Here is a 19841-nt window from a genome sequence, read left to right on the forward strand (position 1 = left end):
TTTATATTAACATATTCATGCTGTTCATATTTAACAGTAATATACATTCCCCTATTCTTTCTTACCCTTTAAAAAATAGTTTTATTGAGCTATAATTTACATACCATGAAATTCACATCATAAATGTGCAATCCAATAATTTTAGTAAATTTACAGACTTGTTCAACTTTGACCGAAATCCAGTTTTAAAACCTTTCCACTTCTCCCAAAAGTTCCCTTGTGCCTGTTTACACTAAATTCTTGTTTCCACTCAGCAATATACATTTAAGCACATATATTACATCCTTCACAGGTAATTACATTTATCCTCTGTTTTAATAAAGTTTCAGCTATTAAAGAAGAGATGTTGAGAGAACGAATCGTTATTAACCAAAGAGGCTGAAATCAGATAGCATGGTGACTACTTATACTTTTTAAGTGTTCCCTTAGTACTTCAGTTGTAAGTGTCTGAAATCTGTCCTTTTCTGATGACATCTGACAGGTATCTTTAACTGTCTGCCTGGGGTCATATTCCGAGGCACCTGTGGTGCCGGGGAGGATGCAACCTACCCAGTAATAATACCACGGTGGGTTGCTGAGAAAGCCTTGTGGCTCTGTAGAGTGGAAAGAAGTGGGGTTATCCCTGTCTTTGCCATTTAGTGACTCTGTGATATTGGATAAACTTATGGTGTCACTGAACCTGTTTTCTCTTTTGTAAAGTGGGAAATAATATTTATTTTTCTTTTATTGCTGCATAGGTCGTTATACCAGTGAAGGGAATGTCTCTGAAAGCACCTTATAAATAAAAATCCCTACACATAAGTTAGTTTTTTCCTTGTCATCGTTAAGGTTAAGACCAACTGTGTCTTCAGTTAACTCCTTTTACCAAAGCTCTAAAGCTGAGTTGATAAATAAATAAGGGAAAGTATTTTTCATCTGCTTAAACTCTGAGGTTCCTTGGGTACATGGGTCGAAAGTAATTAGTACCCATTCGAATTACATTTTTGCGTCACTTGAATGACCAAAATCTTAATGATAGTAGTGCATGTAGAGAATTTATTGAAAGTTTAACACAATTCTACCTTTAAGTCCCAGATATCTAACATTTGACTCTCCCTGATGAAATTTGCCGAGAACGTTCATCCTTTCACTTGAGAAAGAATTTTAAGTTGCCGGTGGCGCTCAGCAGGCAGCCTCCTACACAATGATATTGCAGTTTTACTCTCTGTCAAGGTTAAAAGCTTAATGCTATCTTGTCTTACAGGGTAGAAGCAAGCTATTCGAATTGTCTTTAAGTGCAAAGAAATAGAAAGAGGAATTTATGAAATGCTTCAAATCCCACTTCTCAAACATCTTTTCTATCAGATTCTTCTGCTTTTGAATGGAACCCGTTGTTGTTAAACCACCTGAGCCTGTATCCCTAAGCGCTCTTCCTCGCAGGCTTGGTAGAGAAAAGACTGATTCTTTGCAGGAATGCATTGCACAGCTTGAAAGGATTGAACACTATAGGTTTTATGTTCTATGTAAGTATTAGTTCCTGTTAGGATGCCATATTTAGCGGGTCAGCCGTCTTGGTATTGTTTGCAAAGGATATGCTCATTCAAAAGAGCTGAATTTAAAAGTAGGTGGAGGCATCAATAAGAATTTCTCAAATACAGGTTTATCACAATCATGGGCTCCATTGTTCTTTATTAAAACTAAATCAGAGATGAATAATGGATAATAAATAACTTAATTCTCCCTTTTGTTTGTCCATTGAATTGGTAAGAGAAACTTGCATCTTTTCCCTTTCTAGGGTTTCATCTGTTATCAAATGTATCTATTTATCTATTCTCTTACTATTTGCATATTTTCGTCTTGACATTGAATTGGTTTTTATTGATTAAAAAATTTTTAATTTAGAAGTACAATGTAGGGACTTCCCTGGTGGCACAGTGGTTAAGAATCTGCCTGCCAATGCAGGGGACACGGGTTCGAGCCCTGGTCCGGGAAGATCCCACATGCTATGGAGCACCTAAGCCCGTGCACCACAACTACTGAGCCTGCTCTCTAGAGCCCGTGAGTCACAACTACTGAGCCCACGTGCCACAACTACTGAAGCCTGAGCACCTAGAGCCCGTGCTCCACAACAAGAGAAGCCACCGCAATGAGAAGCCTGCGCGCCGCAACGAACAGTAGCCCCTGCTCGCCGCAACTAGAGAAAGCCCGCGTGCAACAAGGAAGACCCAACGCAGCCAAAAATAAATAAATAAATTTATTTTTAAAAATAAATAAATATATTTTTAAAAATAAATTTATTTTTAAAAATAAATATATTTTTAAAAATAAATAAAAGTACAGTGTAAATGGTTTTCCATCACGCTGAAAAATCAAACCTTCTTATTCTGGCTTACACAGTCCTACATGATCTAACACTAGCCTAATTTTCTGACCTTAAGTTGAGCCATTCTTTTGAACAGTTAAACTCTAACCTCAATCATTTTTTCTTTTTTTTTTTTTTTGCCTGTCCTTGCCTCTTTCTGGAATGTTCATCACTCTAATCATGCCATTGCTACTGCTGCAGGTTCAGTTTCCCAGGAAACAGGCTCTGAAGTGGTAATTAGGATGTGGGGAGTTTGTTAGGGAATGCTCTTGGGATCAACATTGTGCAAGGGAGGAAAGCAAAAGCAGGGACAGAGAGAAAGTAGGCTGCATCACAGCCTCAGTAAAGGCATCAGGTGACCCCAGAGGGAACTTGGAGGCTGGGCTGGCCCTTCAGAATTGTCTGGAGTTGGGCTGAGGGGCCAGGCCTTTACTCTCCATCTTTTTTTTTTTTCACCTGTTTATTGGAGTATAATTGCTTTACAGTGTTGTGTTAGTTTCTGCAGTATAACAAAGTGAATCAGCTATATGCATACATATATCCCCATATCTCTTCCCTCTTGCATCACCCTCCCACCTTCCCTATCCCACCCCTCTAGGTGGTCACAAAGCACAGAGCTGATCTCCCTGTGCTATGCGGCTGCTTCCCACTAGCTATCTACCTTACGTTTGGTAGTGTACATATGTCAATGCTACTCTCTCACTTCAACTGTTTCCCCTTCCCCCTCCCCGTGTCCTCAAGTCCATTCTCTAAGTTTGAGTCTTTATTCCTGCCCTGCCTCTAGGTTCATCAGTACTGTATTTTTAGCTTCCATATATATGTGTTAGCATACTGTATTTGTTTTTCTCTGACTTACTTCACTCTGTATGGCAGTCTCTAGGTCCATCCACCTCACTACAAATAACTCAGTTTTGTTCCTTTTTATGGCTGATATTCCATTGTATATATGTACCACATCTTCTTTATCCATTCATCTGTCGATGGACATTTAGGTTGCTTCCATGTCCTGGCAATTGTAAATAGTGCTGCAATGAACATTGTGGTACATGACTCTTTTTGAGTTATGGTTTTCTCAGGGTATATGCCCAGTAGTGGGATTGCTGGGTCATATGGTAGTTCTATTTTTAGTTTTTCAAGGAACCTCCATACTGTTCTCCATAGTGGATGTATCAATTTACATTCCCACCAACAGTGCAGGAGGGTTCCCTTTTCTCCACACCCTCTCCAGCATTTATGGTTTCTGGATTTTTTGATGATGGCCATTCTGACTGGTGTGAGGTGATACCTCACTGTGGTTTTGATTTGCTTTTCACTAATGATTAATGATGTTGTATTCTCCATCTTTAACAGTTATTGAAGGAAAGCTGCTCTTGGAAAGGATGTGATCTTGGCCAAGGCTGCTCTCTCCAGTGAGGAAAATTTGCAGAGAGGGCTAACCACTGTTACAAAATCAACTGAGATGTAGTAAACATTTTAAGTTTATTTGAGCAGAAATAAATTTGAATTTGGCAGTGCCAAACTTGAAGAAGTTAGGAGTGTTCCACCAGTGGGAGCTGGGGAGAGTTTTTTGTAGAGGAAAGACCAAAACAAAGTAAGAAAACTGTTGGTTGGCTAGAGCTCAAATCCTAGTTGCCTGCTTGTGACTGGCTTTAATTTTGTAAACTTGAGGCATTTACAGCCTTAGATTTTGGTTGCATTCTTAGGCTGCCACGGCATTAGAGCCACCTCCGTCCAAAGGCCTCCTCGTTTAATTAATTTAACTCAACTAGGAGCTCCCAGGCAGCAGTACTTGTAGCAGCTGGGGAATATATGTCAGTCCTCAGGGAACTCTGGGTGGTCCATCACAGGGTCCAGACCAGCTGTCTGACCTGATGATTCAGATCTCAGCCTAAATATCACCTATTCAGAAGGGCTTTCTTGATCACTGTGGAAGACGCACCCTAAGGCAGCCTCCAATGAGTCACTCTTCTTTCTTCCCCTCCGGTTGAGTGTAGGTGGAAGCTGTGACTTGCTTCTCATGGACAGAATATGGCAAACAGGATGGGATGCCACACCCATGGTTACATTATGTTACACAAGGTTTTATCTTGGCAGACTGGACCGAGAGAGGCTCTCACTGGCCTTGCTGTGAGCTGCCTGTGGAGACAGCCACGGGGCACAGAAGGTAGCCACCTCTAGGACCTGGGGCTGCTTAGAGCCGATAGCTAGTAAGAAGCCGGTCTCCCAGTCACAGAGCTCCGAGGAAACTAGTTTTGCCAGCCCTCTGGTGAGCTTGGAGGAGGGCCCCAAGCTCCAGAAAGAAGGCAGCTTGGCCGACACCTTGACTGCAACCTTGTGAGACCCAGGGAGAGGACCCAGGAAATCTGACCCATGGAAACTGAGGTAGTAAGTGAGTGTTGTTTTAAGTTGCTAAATTTGTGGCAATAGAAAACCACAACAGTCATGCAATCTAAAGTCTACACACTAAGGTACTCCCTATCGTACATCTCTGTTTCAATTCTCTGCATTATATTTAGAGCCATAGGATATTTTGTGACCTACATGTTATCTGTTTCCCATCACCAGAATGGAAGCAACCTGCAGACAGTTTCTTGTCTTGTCTATGGTTTTGTTTCCACGTCACTTCCCATCAGTTTAATTCTCTTTTAATTACTGCATAGCATCGCATACTATGGATGCATTGTCACTTATTTAATATTTCTTTGATAACATTTAGGTAGTTTCCATTTTTAAACAGCATCACCATTATTCAACAGTCATTCAATTTCTTCTTTACATACACTTTCATGTAAATATATTCATGTGAATATATCCGTGGAAAATAGATCCTAGAAATGGAATTGCTAGAGGAAAAGTGCTGTGCGTTAGATTTCCACCGATTTTTCTTACCTGAGCGGCTTCAATAATTTTTGGGGGGATCGTGTCACCTCCCGGTCTTCCTCAGTCCTCCATCCCTCAGACGTTTAGTGTTTCACTGACATGTCTCTGATCATGCAATAAATAACCTTAAAACTTCCAGTGTTTCCTTATAGTCTAAGAAATAAAGTCTCAGCTCCTCAGTCTGGCATTACGGCTGCTTCAGTATGTTCTTAACCTTCCAGCCTCACATGGAACTGTCTACCTCCCATGCTTTATTAGTGAGTTTATGGGAAGATCTTCTGTTCTCTAAGCATCCCTGGCACTTTGTCTTCTCTGTGTCTTACTCTTCCCTCCCCTAGGGGGAAGAGTGTCTTCCTGCCCCTCGCCCTTTTATGTAGCTCAAATGCTGTCTCTTCTGATTAAATATTTCTTGAGTTTCCTAGTCTTTGGTAATGCTTTTATATTTGTAGTTTTTTTTAATAGTTCACAAATACTTTACATATTTATTATATTCTTTAATTCCTAAAACAATCCTTTGAAACAGGTAATAAGATGTGTTTTACAGATGAGCAGGTTGAGTTTAGAGAGTTTAAACAATTTACCTAAATCACGCTGCTTTTTGAGGGGCAGTGCTGTAATGCAGAACCTTCTGACTTCAAATCGAGTGTACAGACCACTAGGCCACGGCTGCCTTTCTTTCTTCCAAATCCCTGCAATTCTGTACCTGGGCTGGTCTAACCTTTGGTGCTTATTCAATTACAATGTACATTTTAAATATTATTTTTGTTATCATATATTCCCTTCTAGAGCATAAGCTCCTTGAAGTCAGGAACTTCTCTTAGTTTAATTTTTGAAAAATTTCCCACCACTTCTTATTGTCCCAGGTATGTTTAGTTAGTGAGCAAAGATGAACGATTCAATTACATATCCATTGCATTCAATGGGGGAAGAAAGTCATATTTGGATAGAGAAAAGCCTGTTTGAGTCTGGCCAGACCAAGCTCATTTTTGGGTTCTGTGCTTGGGTTTGCATCTCACCAGCATCCGCGATGTGCTGCCTCCCTGCATAGGGTCTGTGTGCACTTGGTCCACAGGCACCCAAGCACATGGCTCAACCAGTATTTTCACAGACCAGTTTTTAAAAGGTGTATGTAGTACATTTAAAAAATACCACCTGATTATCATTCATCAGTCTGATGAACTCGGCAGAGATTTTAGCCATGCTGAGACTGACCTTCAGCAGATCGAAGGTCAAATCCTCTCTCCCTCCCAGTGCCAGAGATTTTGCTGGGGACAGGTCAGGCCAAGGCTGTTCCCTGATGCATGGGTTTCTCCTTCTGTTTTCACATGAGAACTAGCAACTCACTAGTTTACAGAGAAATCTGTAAAACCACTAATGCATGCTCAGACACAAACCCATGGACCAAACTGAAAAGTGAAGATAAGTATATATTTGCTTGCATAAATATTTTAAATATTAATTTTCTTCATTCTCTTAAGAATTCTTGACATATTAATTCCCCCTTACAGCCATGCTACCAAAGATTATTCATCTTGATAAGAAAACTGATTCTCAGTGAAATCAAGATGAAGTCATGAATTAATTACTGCTTATATTTAGACCAATATTTTTTCTGTCTTTTCAGTCCCCAGTGTTCTGGCTAACAATTGGATAAAAGAAATTGTTGGAGGTTATGGCCAGATCTTAAAGGTCAGGGCATGTTAAAAGCTTGTGAACAAGCCTCTCTTTTTTCCTCAATAGTAATATACTATTCTAAGCCTTCCTCATAATTTAGTTTGCTGTTAAATTACAAAAGTAGTATTTATTTAAAAAAATAGATATCTTTCCAACAATACCGAAGACATAAAAGGTAGAAGTCTCCATTGTCCCCCTAACTTTTATTTCCATGAGTAGTAACTGTTAACATTTTGGGTTATATATTTCCAGATGTGAGAGAGTGAGTGTGTGTAAGACATATTCACACTAGTCCACTATTCTGCAAACTATTATTTTCTTTCCAGAATATATCACGGATCCCTTCCATGTTAATACGTAGTTTCCATCTTCCAGATCCCTCTGGCTACAGGTTGACTTTTACACAGCTTCCTCTGCAAGACTGGCCTTGTTTATATTCATCATGTTTACTTGCCCACCCATCCGGGAAAGACTGTGGTCAGAGGTGAGGCAGTGTGCGTGGCAGTATCCACATTACCCTGAGGATCCTGGTGGGGCAAGCTTCTTGCCCTTTGACCCCACCTTGTTTGAGTGCAAAATGACCTTTCCTAGCAATAGACTGATCACCCTTAATATTTGAGAGTAAGCTGTAAAACAAAGTAGAATGTTTTTCTTTTTAATTATTGATTACTGAGTTAAACCATCCTCTGGACACTTCTCTGGTGATTTGGAAGGAAAGGTCTTTAGCCTGTCAATTGCATTTTCATTTCATAGCATTAATTAGGGGTTTCTAATGGCCTGCATATTTTTTTAATAGACTTTATTTTTTAGAGCAGTTTTAGGTTCACAACAAAAATAAGAAGGTACAAGGAATTCCCTGGTGGTCCAGTGTTTAGGACTCTGCATTTCCACTGCTGGTGGCCCAGGTTCAATCACTGGTTGGGGAACCAAAATCCTGTAAGCCACGCAGCGTGGTCAAAAATAAATAAATAAAAATAAAATAAAAATTTTAAAAAAGGTGCAGAGATTTTTCCTATACCTCCTCTGTTCTCACATGCATACTCTTGTCTATTATCAACATCTCCCATCAGAGTGGGACATTTGTTAAATCTGTGGACTTATATTGACACATTACTGTCACCCAAAGTCCACGGTTAACATTACAGTTCATTCCTGGTATTGTACATTCTATGGGTTTGGACAAATGTTTAATGATACGAATACAGTAGCTTCTAGTATCATATACAGTAGCTTCACTGCCCTAAAAATCCTCTGTGCTCCATCTAGTCATCTGTCTCTCCCTCCAATCCCTGGCAACTACTGATCTTTTTAACTTCTCATAGTTTTGCCTTTCCCAGAATGTCACATAGCTAAAATCATACTTCTTTCACTTAGTAATATGCATTTAAGTTTCCTTGTCTTCTCATAGCTTCATAACTCATTTCTTATTAGTGCTGAATAATATTACATTTGCTGGATGTACCACAGTTTATCCATTCACCTGAAGGACCTCTTGTTTGCTCTCAAGTTTGGGTAGTTATGAGCCAAGATGTTATAAACATGCATGTGCAGGTTTTTGTGTAGACATAAGTTTTGAACTCCTTTGGGTAAATACCAAGGAATGCTACTGCTGCATCCTATGGCAAGAATAGTTTTGTAAGAGACTGAGGAACTGCCTTCCAAAGTGTCTGTACCATTTTGCATCCTTGCCAGAAATGAATGAGCGTTCCTGCTGCTCCACATCCTCATCAGTGTTTGCTCTTGTCAGTATTCTGGATCTGGGCTATTTTAATGGGTGTGCAGCAGTATTTTGTTTTAATTTGCATTTCCTTGATGACGTATGATGTGGAGCATATTTTCATATGCTTATTTGCCATCTGTGTATCTTCTTTTTGTGCGGTGTCTGTTAAAGTCTTTGGCCCATTTTGTAAGTGGGTTGTTTGTTTTCTTATTGTTGAGTTTTACTAGGTTTTTTGGTATATTTTGGACAATAATTCTTTATAAATTATGTCTTTTGCAAATATTTACTCCCAATCTATGGCTTGTCTTTTCATTTTTTTGACAAAATCTCATGCAAAACAGAAAATTTAAATTTTAGCTTATCAATTATTTCCTTCATGAATTGTGCTTTTGGTGTTGTATCTAAAAGTCATTGCCAAACACAATATCATCTAGGTTTTCTCCAATGTTATCTTCTAGGATTTTATAATTTTACATTTTACACTTAAGTCTGTGATCCGTTTTGAGTTTATTTTTCTCAAGGGTGTAATGTCTGTGTCTAGATTTTTTTTTTTCATGTGGTGGTCTAGTTGTTCCAGCACCATTTGTTGAAAAGACTGTCTTTGCTCCATCGTATTGCCTTTGCCCCTTTGGCAAATATCAGTTGACTATATTTATGGGTCTATTTCTGGGCTTTCCATTCTCTCCTGTTGATCTCTTTGTCTATTCTTTTGCCAATACACACTGTCTTGATGACTGTAGCTTTACAGTAACCCTTGAAGTTGGGTAGTGTCAGTCTTCCAACTTTTTTCTTCTCCTTCAATATTATGTTGAGTATTTTGGGCCTTTTGCCTTTCTATATAAACTTTAGAATCAGTTTGTAAATATCCACAAAATAAGTTGCAGGGAGTTTGATTGGGATTGTGTTGAACCTATAAATCAAGTTGAGAAGAATGGACATCTTGACACTGTTGACTGTTTCCATCCATGAATATGGAATATCTTTTTATTTATGATTTCTTTCATCAAAATGTTTTAGTTTGGACTTCCCTGGTGGCACAGTGGTTGAGAGTCCGCCTGCCGATGCAGGGGACATGGATTCATGCCCTGGTCCGGGAAGATCCCACATGCCGCGGAGCGGCTGGGCCCGTGAGCCATGGCCACTGAGCCTGTGCATCCGGAGCCTGTGCTCCACAATGGGAGAGGCCACAACAGTGAGAGGCCCGAGTACCACAAAAAAAAAAAAAAAGTTTTAGTTTTCCTCATATAGATCTTGTACATATTTTGTTAGATGTATGCCTAGGTATTCAATTTTTTTTGATGCTAATATAAATTGTATTGTGCTTTTAATTTCAAATTCCACTTTTTTCATTGTTGTTATATAAGAAAGCAATTGAACTTTTTAACCTTGTATCATGCCATCTTGCTATAATCACTTTGGCCTACATATTTTAAGTCTCATCTATAAATATAATCAAATTGTTTTGATTAAATATTCAGAAGATGCTACATGTAAATTTTTGCTCATTTAACATATTCAACTATTGTGCATGTGATAAATCATGTCAAAATTTCATTTCCATTTATCTTGACTAATGAAAATTTGAAGATTTTTTGTTTTTCTGTTTTCCTACATATATGTGTATGTTTATATAGATATAGATAGATATTTATGTACATAAATAATTGTTTCTTCAAAGATATTTATATACATAAATAATTGTTTCTTCAATTAAATAAAACTTTTAATGAACTTCTCTCGTGGTATCCTCTGCCTTTTAGGTAAAGCGTAGAGAGAAAGAACCACATATTCAAATATGGCTTGAGAGAAGTAAAAATGTCTCATAATTTAAAGGAAACATTTCAGATTAATGGAGAAGAGGTTTATTTGGTTTGTTCATTTTCATTTATGTGTTTGTAAATGTACCTTTTCTCAAATATAGTTTTTTATATGTAGGGCATAACCTATTTTTTAAAGATCCCTCATGGTTTTTGTTGAAAGGTGTTCTGCCTCTCTAAAAAGGAGTAAAAGTATCTTCTAGGTGTAGACTTCATTCCTTGCTCTCAGAATAGGGAATAGAAATTCTCTATTGTCAATAACATTCCAGATTGACTGCTGTTCAGGTTAAAACCTGAACAATCATCATGATTTCCCTAGGACTATTTAATTACTGTTGACATCCAAGTTAGAAAATGTGGTTGGAATGTGTAGTTCTTCTCAAACTGTAATTTGTCTTACATTGTTTTGGATTTATGAAGGCCATGCCATTTCCTCCAGAACAGCACACAGTAAATATATGTGCCTTAACATGCACATTTAGAGATTTTTTTTTTAAATTCATGTCTCTGTTTTGATTATTGTTTTTGATTTTCAATTTCCCTTTTCAAAAGCTTTCTAGATAGTGTTTCTCCTCCAGCTCAGGGGTCAGGGAACATTTTCTTTAAAGGGTCAGATGTTGAATATTTTAGGCTTTGTGGACCAGATGGTCTCAACTGTGTCTTTGTAGTGGGAAAGCAGCCATAGAGGGTAAGAAAAAAATTGGGCATGGCTGTGTTCCAATAAAACTTTATTTATCAAAAAAGGTAGTGGGTCAGATTTGGCTCACAGGCCTTAATTTACTGATGTCTGCTCTAGTTCAGTGTTATTCATAGTTATTACCAGTCTAGAATGAGATAAAGAGCTTCTACCATAATGTAAATCTACACAGTGCTTTCTTCACTGAGGAAGTCTTGTTATGAAAAATATGTAAGTTGAACTAATTATTATTTTGTGACAATAGTTGACTTACATTCTGCTGCAAGCTCCTTATCTCACCATGGACTGGGGTCAGTTTTTTCATCCAGCTCTGGCCCAGGGAAGACACCATGAATGGCCCTGCTCAGGCTTATTCTCGTATATATCAGTCCCTGAAAACTTTGCAGTTTATGATTTGATTACATCTATTTTTTTCCAACATAGAGAATATTTTTTTCTGCTGCTTATTTTGTTGTTATTGTTGGAAATACAGCTCAAATAAAAGGCAAAAAACAGGAGTTGTGTTAAAGATCACTTACTTCTCTAGCAGCTGTGGAAGAGTTATCTCCTCAGCACTGATGGACTTTATCACCTCATTGCCTTTATTTCCTTGATTCAAGAAATATTCATGTTGTTTTGTCTTTAAGGACAATAAGACTTTTATAGTAGATTGTTCATTGAAGGGAATATTTAGGGGTGATAATTAATTTTAACTTCTTTAAAAAAATTCATTTTATTGAAGTATAGTTGATTTACAATATTGTGTTAGTTTCTGGTATGTAGCAAAGTGATTCAGTTATATATATATATATATATATATATATTCTTTTTCATATTCTTTTCCATTATGGTTTATTATAGGATATTGAATATAGTTCCCTGTGCTATACAGTAGGACCTTGTTGTTTATCCATTCTCTATGTAATAGTTTGCATCTGCTAGTCCCAAACTCCCAATCCATCCCTCCTCCACCCCCTTCCCCCCTTGGCAACCACAAGTCTGTTCTCTATGTCTGCGAGTTTGTTTCTGTTTAGTAGATAAGCTCATTTGTGTCATATTTTAAATCCACATGTAAGTGATATCATATGATATTTGTCTTTCTCTTTCTGACTTACTTCACTTAGTATGATAATCTCGAGATCCATCCATGTTGCTGCAAATGGCGTTATTTCATTCTTTCTTATGGCTGAGTATTATACCATTATACCATCTGACTTGTGTCAAATAGTAGTAATAGAAAGGACATTTGGAGAAAAATTATGCACATTGGGGCTTCCCTGGTGGCGCAGTGGTTGAGAGTCCGCCTGCCGATGCAGGGGACAGGGGTCTGTGCCCCGGTCCGGGAAGATCCCACATGCCGCGGAGCGGCTGGGCCCGTGAGCCATGGCCGCTGAGCCTGCGCGTCCGGAGCCTGTGCTCCGCAACGGGAGAGGGAACAACAGTGAGAGGCGCGAGTACTGCAAAAAAAAAAAAATTATGCACGTTTGCCAGTTGATTTGTTTATTCATATCAAAAACATAGAGTTGAAAATGTTATGGTATGTTGCTGTGATAAGTACATGTGAAAGAGTTTCCCTTCATTTTCTAGGTAATTCAGGGGAGTGTTGAGGATGGATGTATACTATTTTCATGACTTTGCAAGCCAACACGTACAATCTAAGACTGTTATTGTAGATGCATTGTCAGCATGTCCAGTTTTCAAACAATATAAGACATGCAATTTTAAGTGTGTGAAATTAGGAGATTATATTCTTTCTTTCTTCATCCTTATCTTTATGTGATAGAATTACCCACTTCTCAAAATCTGAACTGTTGGGTGTTTTTCTATACCGTATAATCTTTGTCAAATTAAACATTTAAGCTTAAAATGGTTATACAAATTGACCATTCGGTTTTGAATGTTAGTCTTTAATTTTTTTTAACCTACCAAATGACAGTTCAAAATGAACTAAATGGCTTACGTGTCGAATCTGTCACCATCTTACATTTTTTGTTTTACCGATGGTGATTAGTGGATAATTTGTGGGATGCTGTGACCATTCACTACTGCAAACAAATAATCTTATGACACATATTGTATTTCTACCCACATTTTAAAATACCTTCTCAATATTCAAAATGTATAGGCTTCCTTCTCTGAGTCATACAGCACCTTTTCCTTCTTCCACAAATCACTAGGAATAGGTTGCAAGTCTTGGCTTCATGTGGATTTTAGAGACGTGAAAGAAACGATCTCAAAAGATAAAGTGTTGATTGGTAGAACTGTATATTCATTCCTTCATTAAGCATTTATTGGTCCATTATTCAGTGTTCAGAATTTTTGTTTTAAACACCTAAAGATAACAATTCAGTTTGATAGGACTTCATAAATGTGCTTTATAATTTAGATTTAGGTTTTCATGGCTTTATCAATTTAGCTATGTACAAGCAGGGCTGTTTGATCATATTCTAGTTCCTGGCTTCAACGTTTCAAGCCTCTCCAGGGCAGAAATGAAAGATTATGAGTGTGCTACATTTCTATAGCTCTGTCACTTCTACCCCAACCCTAGCTTACTTTCATGTCTGCAGTAAATATTTTGATCCAGGTCGGATTTGTGTGAACGTTATTTTTTTTCAGATTGACTGACCCTGTGACTGAATTTTGCAATGACTCCTTATCAGATTGTTATACACCACTGCAAATGGGCACCTTAAAATTAGATGGAAGAAACAGAATATGTTACCAGAGGATGTGCTGACTGGATAAAAAGTAGGTTTTACCTTGTTTCATTTTTTTTGAGCATAGAAGCCACTTTAAAAGTTTGCAAGTCTTTAAAGCATTAGCTACAGATATTTTAAATGTGCTAAGGTGAGAAAGTGCAGTGAAAAACATGAAACATTGTGTGACGGAGATTTCTGATGTACTATTTTATTAAAGAAAGTAGATGGAAGTTCAGGAGCCTATTGGCAAGAAACCCCCAAAAGCTAGGTTTTCCTGTTTTAATTTTCCTAACAACTGGTTGTGAGGTGATGGATAGGTCATGATCTTCCTTGTGTCCCAAGGTATCTACAGACTTCAGATCATAATTTGTAATCAATTAGTGTTACCACTCTGAATTGACATAATTTTGACCAAAGTCAAAGAAACGGTGTTTTATTTAGTTCATCCAAAATGGATAAATGAGCAATGTCTATAAGACAGTTTGAAATTAAAAATAGCTCATAGACTTCCCATGACTATCTTGAAAGGTGGTATGCAGAGTGATTAAAATATCTAGGCTGCTTGGGTTCAAATCTTAACTCAGCCAGTTACTAACTGAGTGACCTTGGTCAAAGCTTCTTCATCTCTCTCTCTGCATTAATCTCCTTGTTTGTAGAATGAAGAACACTAAGCTCACAGCTTTGTTGTAAAGGATTAAATATTTCATAGATGTAACGTATATAAAACAGTTTCTGGAATACAGTAGGCACACAATAAGTGTTTTTTTATTATTATTTTATCAGTATTATCGTTAGCATCATTATTGTTATTTTGGAGTCCATTTTGGCATGAACCCTGGAAGTCCAGAGTTTTGGATTGAAAACCATTGATCTAAACTCAAAATCTCACTAAGCTGAATTTTATTTATTTATTTAATTTATTTATTTTTGGCTGCGTTGGGTCTTTGTTGCTGTATGCCGGCTTCCTCTAGCTGCGGTGAGCAGGGGCTACTCTTTGTTGTGGTGCACAGCCTTCTCATTGCGGTGGCTTTTCTTGTTGCAGAGCACGGGCTCTAGGCGCCCGGGCTTCAGGAGTTGTGGCTCGCGGGCTCTGGAGCGCAGGCTCAGTAGTTGTGGCACATGGGCTTAGTTGCTCTGCGGCATGTGGGATCTTCCCAGACCAGGGCTTGAACCCGTGTCTCCAAAATTGGCAGGCAGATTCTTAACCACTGCGCCACCAGGGAAGCCCACTAAGCTGAATTTTAATTTAGAAAAATAAAAATTAGTCAAAGAAGCATTTATTAAACAATATTCTCATTGTTAATTAGAAAAGTTATAAACTATTAGGCATTGTGTATATATGATCTAAACAGTTAATTCAAAATAGTTTGCCTCTTTGTATTTTGACTTTCTACATTGAGTTGACAAAGATTAGTCAGCATATGAACCTTATTTGCTGACAAACACACAGAAAGCTTTTCCATCCAAGGGTGTCCACAGACTGAAAACTAGATCGTTCTTTTGGGATTGACATTATTTTATCTAGAAATCACTTTTCTTTTTAATTTCCAGCAGTATTTTCTCCCTTCCTTCCTTCCTTCCTTCTTTCCTTCCTTCCTTCCTTCCTTCCTTCCTTCCTGTGTTGATAACTATAAGGTAAGTTTTCTGTGCTACAGCCTGAGGATGCCACATTTGGACCATATATCCAAGTATATCAAAGAGTAGAAAGTTTTCTGAGTTCTTTATAGTTATACATACTGTATAAAAGACTCAGGGTAAAAAAAATTATGTATAAAAGAGCCCATAGTCTAATATATACCATATTATGAATGGTATATATTTAGAATAAATTTATTCTAAATTGTAGACTGCACTGTGTGATATACTCCCACAAAATACCATCCTAGTAACACACACTTTTGTTTATTATTTCACTTGGGAAGGTTAGTTTTGCCTGGGCAGCCCTGACTTAAAAATAGAACAGGTTCTATCCGGTGAAGCATCTTATCTGAATGTTGCTTGAAAAACTCTGCGTTCTGTAGTAATGTGCACAAAATAATGTAAACTTAAACAGGTGCTGGTCTGGTTTTATTACATTTAGTTCTGGGCTATGTAGACAAATATCTAAGGTCCATTTGGCAACATATAATAATATATCACTGGTACAAAAAATGTTTTGTATGCGAGCAGCGTCACTGTACTTTTTATTTAAATGTATAGATTTGCCCTAGAGCCATACTGTCACTTCCATTTATTAAATACGTGGCCTTAAGAAACACTATCATAATACATCTTCTTAAGATCTGTAGAAACCTCTGGATTTTAAAATTTTATGTTCTGATATTTTCTTCTAGTAATGAAACAATCCCAGTTTCTCATAAAGAATAACACATTTGCAGAACCTCATAGGAATTCTAATTTTTAAACTAGAAAAATTTGTAATACTAGGAAATATTAGAACTATTTTCATTCATTTTCACTTTAAAAGAAATGGTCTAAACAGAGGTTTTAAACTTTCTTTTTCTTTTTTTTTTTTAACATGGACCATTTTTAAAGTCCCCACTAAATTTGTGACAATATTGCCTCCATTCCATGCCCTGGTCTTTTGGCCACAAGGCATGTGGGATCCCGGCTCCCCAACCAGGGATCGAACCCACACCCCCTGCACCAGAAGGCCTAGTCCTTAACCACTGGACTGCCAGGGAAGTCCCTAAACTTTCTTGTTTAAGGTGTTTGTACTTATTCTCCCTTTCTACATTCATAAAATCTTGTTAGCTCTTTTACATCGTTGGCAAGAAAAAATACCAAACATAAACATGAAAAATAGACTCTTTAATAGTTACCAGTTGAAATATATCAATACTTAATTTTAATGGGAAATAATTAAATTCTCAAGTATATGTCATACAATTTGGTCCATAATGGTAGATTCATTTGGAAAACCCAGAGTATTACTTTTTTGCTTTTGTAATAATAACTTTTTATTCACTTAGAGTTAGTTTCCATTAAAGTTGAAAATCTTATTCCTGCCATAAGGCAGATAGCTAATCTGTGTAGATTACTCTGAGGCTTCGTATTAAAGTTTGTTTTATGTAGACTCGAGGCTCATATTTGTTGGAGTTCAATCATTGAATATGATACTTTGTTTATACAGTGGCCACTCATCTTATGTCATACTTAGCAATATATCTGTGTATGTGACTTTTCTAGTAATCAAATCATGTCTGATAAAGAAACGTCTTTATAAGAATTCAACAAATCTAATGCTCACAATTTGATTGTTGTAACTGCATATTGCACTCAGTCTTTCTGTCCATGTCCTAGGCAAGATCACAGGGACCACTAATAGTCCATGTTTGTTTTTAAACAATACTTGTAAATATATGATGACGTAGGAATTTATCAATCTATTCACAATATTATTAACAAAAATTATATTAATAACTATTTGTATCCAGCTAAAATAATTGAATGCTCATCCAGTTAGGAAGATAGGGTGGTAAAAGTGTGACTCTAATGTATTTTAAGATGATGGAGTGATACTGCCACAGTAAACTTCTGAATTACGAGTACTATCTTATATTTTAATATTGGATTATGTGTTTCTAATGTTCTTGTTATCCTTATTCTTCTCACCATTCAAGCATCAGTTAGAGTCTTTTATGTTCACTGCGTCAAGCACACAATATTCAGAAATATCCCTCCTTTTAATTGTTAAGAGTCAGAAGCATTTAGTGAATTTTATAATCTTTTTTTTTTTGGCCACACTGGCTTGCAGGATCTTAGTTTCCCCGACCAGGGATTGAACCCACACCCTCGGCAGTGAGAACACAGAGTCCTAACTACTGGACTGCCAAGGAATTCCCTGAATTTTGTAATCTAATTTAAAAATATCAACAGTTAAAATTTGAATGACTCAGAGCATAGAGCTTAAACCAGTAAGAGAGAATTAGTGATGAGTAGAGATAATACAAAGGGCTGGATTGTCAAATCAGACTCGCTCACATGAGAAATCTTACCCAATAACAAGCTTTGCTAATAATTTCAAGAAGACATATAATCATGAGGCACAGGTGGAACAGGGAGAGATCTGGACCTTCAGTGCAGTTACTCAGGTTATTTCTTGCGAGTCAAGATGTGCTCTGGCTCAGGTTACTATGTGCGCCTCTGTGTGATATTTGTGTCTACATAAACGACACAAAAGAGGGCCATTTTGCTATGACACATTATCATTTAATTTCCAGGTGGTTGTATAGCTTATGTGACATTTTCCAGGAAGCCATGTGCCATAAATTTGTAGATTTGTTTGTTTAGTACCAACAATCGTAGGCAAATCAAGTATATTCTGCTAAAATATTTTCATAGATGAAGACTCTCTTGAGAGAACACCATGAGTGCGTGTACCAGGCCATCTGTTGTCAGCATGATGGTAAGGAGATTTGGCTAGATTAGCTTCTTTGTTTCCCAGAGTGGCTCCCCATCTCCCTCCTCCTGCCACAAGGGAGATCGTGGATTGCAGATATTCTGCTTAATGATTTTCTTTCCAGGAACCATTCTTGAAGAAGATAGGTTCAACCACAGGGCAGAAAGAGATTGAGGAAAATGCATTTCGTTTAATGGTTGCTGGGTCTTTGGAAAGAGTTTCAGTCTTTGATATAATCTTCTCAGCTGAGTCCAGGGAGAAGGTATGACTCTAGAGACACCTGATAAGTTTGGAGATATCTCACAGCTGAATATACCATGACTTAATGCCTCTCAGGGCACAGCTAAACAAGATGGCAGGCGTCTTGGAATATTGGAGTTGTAGGTTGTCCATGGTTGAGTGTGGTACCTTGTGGACCAGTCTGAGTCATAGCAATGTTACAGAGTTTTGCACATCCAGGCCAGCGATGGTACCCACCATTACATGGGCAAGATGCCCTTGCTTCAGTTCCAGGAAAACATGTAAGGCCACTGGAAATTACATAACTTCAGGGAGAGGAGAAGAAGGATCAAGAAGGGAATAAGGGAGAGCAAGAGAGAGCGAGAGAGCGAGCGAGCGAGAGAGAGAGAGAGAGAGAGAGAGAGAGAGAGAGAGGGAGAGAGAGGGAGGGAGAGAGGGAGAGAGGGAGGGAGAGAGAGAGAGGGAGAGGGAGAGAGGGGGAGAGGGGGAGAGGGGGAGAGGGGGAGAGAGAGGGAGAGAGAGGGAGGGAGAGAGGGAGGGAGAGAGAGAGGGAGAGGGAGAGGGGGAGAGGGGGAGAGAGAGGGAGAGAGAGGGAGGGAGAGAGGGAGGGAGAGAGAGAGAGGGAGAGGGAGAGAGGGGGAGAGGGGGAGAGGGGGAGAGGGGGAGAGAGAGGGAGAGAGAGGGAGGGAGAGAGGGAGGGAGAGAGAGAGGGAGAGGGAGAGGGGGAGAGGGGGAGAGAGAGGGAGAGAGAGGGAGGGAGAGAGGGAGGGAGAGAGAGAGGGAGAGGGAGAGGGGGAGAGGGGGAGAGGGGGAGAGAGAGGGAGAGAGAGGGAGAGAACGCAATGGGATTCAATTTTACATTGGAAAGGGCTGTATTTCCTTAAATTGGCAAGATAAATTCTTCTGGTCGGAAAACACATTGCAAGCCAAATTCCATTCAGTTATAGAACAATAAATATTATATTTTTTGAAAGACTGAATTCATGACAGTGGAATTTCAAGCAAACTCTGTTACCTTTGCTGAAGAACAAATGGTAGAGGGGATCTGTTTTAAAAACAAACACCTCTGCTCTTACTAGCTGTGTTACCTTGATCATATTACTTAATCTCCTGCACTCTCAGTTGTAGGTATAACTATGCTTATTCATACAGTTGCTGTGAAGAGTAAATGAGATATAAAGGAAAGCATGTAGCATGTGGTCTGGTACACCTATTGGTAGATTTCCAGTGTTTGGAAAAGCATAATCTGAAGCAATGTAATCAATGTGATACTTTCCTTATCATTCTGCAAATTATTTAGTTTCTGCTTCCACACTAAGACAATTTTTCCCTGACCCTTTGAGATTTGAAGTCACCATTTTTGTTCTTCTGTTTCTGAGACCCAAACGTTTC

General features: G+C 38.2%; 1 protein-coding gene across 5 annotated transcripts in view; it reads left to right on the forward strand.

The window, feature by feature from the left end:
• LOC111177462 (uncharacterized) overlaps positions 1-18867 on the forward strand; it is a 75824-nt gene extending 56957 nt beyond the window's left edge. For all 5 annotated transcript variants that reach the window (XR_016392001.1, XR_016392000.1, XR_016391999.1 and 2 more), the window contains exon 5: positions 13725-18867. Coding sequence is in view for 1 of the 5 variants with exons in the window: in XM_089906733.1 (XP_089762859.1) it covers positions 13725-13845 (121 nt within the window). In the remaining 4 variants the exon portion in view is untranslated. The remainder of the gene's footprint in view (positions 1-13724) is intronic.
• The last annotated feature ends 974 nt before the right edge of the window (positions 18868-19841 follow it).

This window comes from Delphinapterus leucas, chromosome 1 (genome assembly GCF_059928025.1).
Source record: "Delphinapterus leucas isolate spDelLeu-1000000601 "Yukka" chromosome 1, BTC_Dleu_Yukka2, whole genome shotgun sequence".
Lineage (NCBI taxonomy): Eukaryota > Metazoa > Chordata > Mammalia > Artiodactyla > Monodontidae > Delphinapterus > Delphinapterus leucas.